Source organism: Pogona vitticeps, chromosome 6 (assembly GCF_051106095.1).
Source record: "Pogona vitticeps strain Pit_001003342236 chromosome 6, PviZW2.1, whole genome shotgun sequence".
Lineage (NCBI taxonomy): Eukaryota > Metazoa > Chordata > Lepidosauria > Squamata > Agamidae > Pogona > Pogona vitticeps.
The window spans coordinates 97,575,601-97,582,372 of NC_135788.1; the positions used below are offsets into that span (position 1 = coordinate 97,575,601).

Genomic DNA, 6,772 nt, shown 5'->3' on the forward strand with positions numbered 1-6,772 from the left:
ATAGAGATGGGCCAGGAAGGGGTACTCAAATAAGTAGGAGTGGTGAATGTGTCTTTGCAACAGGTTAGGATCTCAGCATAATTAAAGGGATTTAAATTTTGTTTTAAATCCCTTTAATTTGTTTTACTAATTTTTAACCCATATTATGCACCTGTTGTTTCAATACTTATAAAAATAAATTATACATAAACACACACATATGCACAAAATAGTGATTTCGATTCCATAAGAGCTGCTCTTTCTGTGATGATCCCCTACACGTCAACAGCAAAGTGTCACCAACCTCAGGAGAGTATTGAGGCATATAGAGGTGTAAAGAAAAAAAGGCTTTGGGAAATTTAAAGCTGCGGGGAGAGGCTGACAATTGTTGCAAGTTGGATAGAAGACCACCAGGGAGGAAAGAACAGAGCTTGAAAAGAAGTGAACAATGCTGCAATATTTTATTAAATACTCATACAGAGTCAAAAACAATTTCCCTCAGTAACACAAGTTCCTCCATGACTTGTACAGGCCTGAATTCTGCCTATTGGCTGAGCAAAGACAATGACATCAAACCCTCCAGTGTCAGAAAGTAAAGTGAGCAAAACCTCCAGCGTGTCCTTCGCCAGCGAGACAGGAAGGAAATTCCTTCACCACGCCTCCTAGAGCTGTGCATATAAACAGCAGCCGGCTGTGTATAAGAATGAAAGCAGCTGTTCCCTAGCATACAGTGTGCCTCTGCCGTAGAAAAGTGTGCGCCATGGGGCTTCTACTCAGCCGGATTCAAGATGCTTTGCAGAGTTTCTACGGGATGAATGCTCGTATTCTCCTGGTGGGCCTGGACGCAGCTGGCAAAACAACCCTCCTTTACAAGCTGAAGTTGAATGAAACGGTGACAACTATTCCCACCGTAGGCTTCAATGTGGAGACATTACAGCCCATCAAGAACATCACTTTCACCATGTGGGACGTGGGTGGTCAAGATCGGATCAGGACCCTGTGGAGACATTACTATACCAATACAGATGGGATTGTTTTCATGGTGGACAGCGTAGACTCTGAGCGGTTTGAGAAGGCCAGGCTGGAGCTGGAAGGAATCCTGGATACCAGAGAGATGGAAGGAGTGCCTTTGTTGCTGCTAGCCAACAAACAAGATTTGCCTGGAGCATGGCCCCCCATGGAGGTGGCAGAAAAAATGAGACTAAGGGAGATGCGGTGGCACAGGTGGCACGTGCAAGGCTGCTGTGCTGTGAGTGGAGACGGCATCCCTGAAGCAATGGAGAAGCTCTCTGAGATGGTGAAGCAGTACCACAACGCCAAAGGCAAATAGTTAATTGAAAGGCCCAACACGTCCATCATACTGCATGAAGGACATGAGATACTCTTTTTCATCTATTACCTTTTCTGGCCCAGAGATTTTTTTCCCGAGGGTATTTGATCTGCAAGTGCCTCCAGGACTCTATTCTGTCTTGCTTGTCAACAGCAGTCGGGGAGAAGATTTATATACTGTATATCCTTTAGTGTTTGGGTTGCCATTTGGATACAGCACAAGGTATACGGCTCTTCTGAACTCTTCTCAGCAATATCTTTATCCAATAAAGGGCATCATCCACTTTTACATTTGTGTAATCTTGGGGACCACATGGCTTTTTCCTTCTTCTCTATGGACTATATAAGACAGCATCATCTACAAGAAAACATCAACTCTCAACACCAGCCCTGTGGATTCTTCACATCAACCAGAGGTGACTGCAAATTGAAGAAATGTTTCCTTATGCTCGCCGGGTTAAAACATTAATTTGGCACAACTGGGTGCTTCTACCTGGTGAATAAACCAAATTATAATTTGTGCTAGAGGCTGCTATGTCCTTGTGTTGTTTTCCCACCCCAACAGCCAAAAAGGAACTTTTTGTTTTGAAGCAGGCAATATGAGAGAGACAGAGAGAGTGTGTGTGTGTGTAAAATCACAGAGCAATTGACAGCCTTTTAGTCTTAAGAGTGTGGTAAATATTCCAACCATGATGCAAGGATGTTTGAGAGCAACATCTCAAGAGGACTGAGATCACATCTCACAGATATGAACCATCAATTTTTGGACTCTTGTCTACACATTTCCTTCAGTATCCATGGAGGTGCTGTGTTCTACCTGATAAAGTGGGGTTCCTCGATAAAAGCTTGCAATTTGTTTAATTTTTAAAGTGGTCCAATAAAATAAATCACCCATTCTTACATTTGTGTAATCTTGGGGACTGCACTGCATTTTCCTTGTTCTCTCCTGTTTATTCAGGATTTAACCATTACAAGAAATATAGAAGCAAGCTAAGGGTTCCAGGCCCTCAAAACGTTAATAGTTAGATCTACCATAATCTTTGAACCACTTTGAAATACTAGATGTTGTTTTGTCCAGTGCCACTTATAATTTCATCAGGCTGTTTTGAAGATCTGATTCTTGCTTTATGTCACATTTACAAATTTCACAAGTAACAATAAAGACATTCTTTATAAAAATGGCTTGGTATCTTCCTCAGAGTCTGGATTTAGCGTGTATTTATGCATTACCCCCTTTCCTCAAGCAACTGTAGAAATATGGTTAAAAGATTTGTTTCCTTTTCATTTGGAAGTTCTAAAGGCTTACAATGCCCTCAGAAATAAAGAGCAGTCTTGCATTTACTCCCAGCTGACTTGACAGCACACAATTATTACAGTGCATCTAAAAGAATGCCCATCGTCTAGCAACCAGCACCAGATAGTTTGTCCCTAGCGAGTTCAGTGCCTTCTTCAGCAGAGATTGAATGCCACATTAGAAAGATGACAGGGCTCCTGTACATTTAACAGTTGTGACGAACTACACCTGCTGAAATCCCCCCCCCTTCCACAGAAGTATTAAACGTTTCTGTTTATGAGGCCACCCCATCAGGTAGCTGGATAGTTTCCTCTTCTTCAAAGGCCAATATAATGGTGGTAACAGAGGCCTGCATTAAGGTAAGAAACAATCCTCTTGAGACGACGTGAGGTCTCTATGTAGGGCTGGTCCCCCAGTTGCCCACGCGTAGGGTACTTGCCTTCATCTGCCCCTCTTTCTCCTGATTCTTCTTCTGAACCCTCCTGGTGTCGGCAAACTCTGTCGGGCATCCTTGCCATGGGGGGGCTCCCCTCCCCGCGCCCCACCGCTGGAAAACAACACACACACCCCAGTCGTTCACAACTCTTTCCCTGCAGCGGTGCTCCTTCTACTCTCGTTCAGATTCCCCTTTAGGGGCTTTCGGCTAAACGGACACTCTTCTGCCCGGGGGTCTTTGTCAGCGACCCCTGCCCAGCCTTCCCTCACTCGGGCCTTGCCTCCCTTTCCTCCACTCCTGAGCAAACAGCTTCCTTCTCCTGTCTTCCCGTCTCTCCTCCTTCCCCGTGTTAGATGGTACTTCTACTTCCTGACTCTCGCACTTAGGCCGCCTCCCTCCCCTCCCCTCCTTTCCGCCCCAATTCCTCCCTTGCCTGACTCCAGGCCCGTTAACCGTCTGTCTCCCACTACGGGTTGGCGGGACGTTTCCCGTGAGACCGTCTCTCTGGAAGAGGGAGAGTTCCCACCCTGGCCCTTCTCCCTCTCTCACTCCGTGAGCTGTCAGGACTTTTAGCAGGCCGACTAAAAAGATACTATGACATGCTTGGTAAAATCAGCAGCTTTGGTTTGCTGACATACTTGTGCCTTTTGGTAGAACAGAGAAGTTACACAATCATTGCCACCTTTTTTTATGGCTAATAGAACAATCTTTGCTAAATTATTCCATCTAAATGTTTTACACTTAAAAAACTGAACAAGGTGTGTGAGAAACCAGGCATGACTTTCAGCTTGCCAGGGGCTGGAAACAACAGCTGCATGCCAGTGCCATGCGGTTGTGTGACTGCAATTCAGTGGGGGACCCTGTGGCAGTGTGAGTGGTGGAGTCGAGTGTCAGCTTCCACCCTTAGCTTCTGCATAGGAGATGGGAGAGCACACTCTCATTGTTTACTTCAGGCAGCTCACTGTCCTGGCCTGCAGAATTAAGTGCTACATATTACTAACCTGGTGCTGCCCCATGAAGTTGATCACATACCCATAGGTACCTGTTTGTGTTCTTTCTAAATGACTAGTTAAACATTCTAACAGGAGGAGTTAGGGAAGAACTCAGGGAGGGCTTCAAATGAGACAACAAACAAGTGTCTATTTATTTATAATTATTTATGGTGGTCAACCAATGCAACTTCACATTTTCTGCATAGTAGGACATTCTGGCATACAATCCTTTTAAAAGCACTTAAAAAAATCAAATTAGATGTCCCTGCCTACAGCATCAGGTATTTATCAGTAATCAATATACCTTTTACTTAGTTGACCAGTGTTACAGCTTTTGGTCTTGCATAAGAAAATATGTTACCAGAATCAAAAGAAAATGGTTACAAAAACAGTATTATTCAAAAACAGTGCAAGATTTCTATATTCCTATACAGTTCTACTCTTCATAAATATGTGCTGAAGATGTATTTTTTAAAATTAGAGAATCAAAGTTTGGATCAGGCTTTGCAAGTTCTAAAGCAGCAATGAAACCACACAGATTATATTAAAAGATCCTGAGTTACTTATTAGCATTGGGTAGCTATGAATAAAATAAAAGGGGTGGGTCCGTTTGTTTCCCCTTTTGGGGTTTTGAGAAACAAATTGGTTCAAGACTCTGAGCCTTTCATTCCATACCACTCAACCCAAGAGCACTGCAAGCAGTCCAGGAAACTGCTATATCTTTAAATATGGGGAAAGAATACAATGGTAAGCAACCTGAATATAGGCGTTACCTATGAATGTACCCTTTATTATCAGAATTCCATACCTTAATGTGTAGGCTGTAGCTCCTAAGGTGACCTCCAATGTAGTTCCTAGACTGCAGCTCCTAAGGTATCCCCCAATGGCTATCCTAGTTGGGGCTGATAGGAACTGCAGTCTAACAACATTCACTTGCAAGGATCAACCACACTGCACCTCAAGCAACTCTGTTTAACATAATCTAGACTGATCTTCTTTGCCTTTAAAGGGAGAAGAAATCTTCTTTTTACCTCCATGTTCTGCCAAAGCAGCTTATTGATCTTGAGAAATGGAAAGCTTCCTTGCCAGTCACCTGCAGAGGCAAAGAGAGAGGACATTCTGCATTTCTTAATTATTGCTAACTGATGCAACCCATCAGCAGTGCTTTGAAAGCTTTTTAAAACGCCCTTCCAAAGCATTGGTGATTAGTTAGCAACAATTTAAAAGAAATGCAAACCTTTCTTTCCTGTCCCCTCTGTAGGTAAGTGGCCTGTTTCTTAATACTGTACTGTTAAGCGGCTTCAGCAAAGGGACAGCCAGCCAGCTATTTTGGTTCAATCCTAGCAATCAGACACAGTATCCAAACCAATAGAGAACAATCTGCATGGGGGGGGGGGGGGGATAGCCCTTGACAGGGAGCCAAAAAGGTGCTGGTAATCATCAGTTGGGGATGGCTGGCATGTACACTGGAAAAAAGGAGTGAACCAGCCCATCATCAGCCTGGACAAAACTGGGGGACAAAGGTTCACTTTAGCACACCCTAACATAAATTTCACCATCCCATTCCTATTCCTACCTTCCCATGGAAGACAGAGGTAGTGCCAGAATCTTTGAGATGCCACTCCTAAATGTATTCACTCAAAAATAAACTTATTGAAATCAATGGGACTCTATTCTAAATTAACGTATTCTAAGATCAGCATTTTACTGTGAGATGTACAAGGATTAGGGTCTTTCTAAAAAAATAAAAACATCAGAATTCATTATACTTCTGTAAAAATTTACTTCACACTCACTTCCCATTCAGGTCTCAGAATCATCTTCCTGGAAAGCATCTGTTTACTAGGGCAGTAACATCAGTGAAATGTTCTTTTTTTGGCAAAGTGGATTTTTTTTCTGAAAATTTTCAGTTAGGTAGCTTGCTTCTGCTCATTTGCTAACAGCTTATGTCTAGACCAGCCTTCCTGAATCTTTGTGCTGCATTCTACCTTCCATTATCCCTAGCAGGATGGGCAGTGTGGCCTAACACACTCCTAGAAAGAACAAGATTGATGAAAGACTTCTGTCAAGTCAAGGTCCATGCCTCTTTTTGTCTGATCGCCTCCTCTAGAAGCACCATGACCAAGATCTGGTGCAGCACAGATGAGTGTACAGACATAGTGGCTGAAATTCTAACATGAACATAGCTGAAAAACAAAAGTGCATAATTTCTGTACTTTATACAGATAAATTATATTTTAAAAAAACAAGCAGCTTATGTTTTAAAAATATCTGCGTATTACAAACTTAGTATGATAATTCAATAAAATACATTGGTGTGGAAAAATACCACCTGTTTGAAATAACCTGTAGCAAAATTTAAGTTGTCGAAGGAGATACTTAACCGAGAAGGAGATATCCTGTTCCACAGCAAAACATAGTGTACATTTTATTGGTCACATAATGGAAGGGAAGAACTGATCAATGTTGCAGTCCCAATAGGTTTCAGGCTGTCAGGTAAAGTGTAGCAACTACAGAAATCATTCTCTGCCACTGCCTGCATGATCATACAACAAAAGAAGGGGGGATGGGTAAGCAAGAAAAAGAGGGGTTTTCCCTCATGGCTAAAGGCTTAAGCAGGCTCAAGTTTAGTTTAAATCAGGGATCTCCAAACTATGGCCCGTGGGCCACTTTCAGCCTGTGCACACGGGTGGGCGTGTGTGTGTGTGCACATGCGTAGGCAGGCACATGTACAGGCAGGGG

At 43.0% G+C, this 6,772-nt stretch overlaps 1 protein-coding gene across 1 annotated transcript; it reads left to right on the forward strand.

Annotated features, from left to right (window-relative positions):
* Nucleotides 1-2,487, forward strand: LOC110087902 (uncharacterized). The gene has a single exon (XM_073004360.2). It carries the CDS (start codon nt 740-742, stop codon nt 1,307-1,309), a length of 570 nt encoding a protein of 189 aa, XP_072860461.2. The 5' UTR covers nt 1-739; the 3' UTR covers nt 1,310-2,487.
* The last annotated feature ends 4,285 nt before the right edge of the window (nt 2,488-6,772 follow it).

What these genes read in the sequence shown, in the direction of transcription:
- LOC110087902 (XM_073004360.2), top strand. Translation starts at nt 740, where the DNA reads ATGGGGCTTCTACTCAGCCGGATTCAAGATGCTTTGCAGAGTTTCTAC.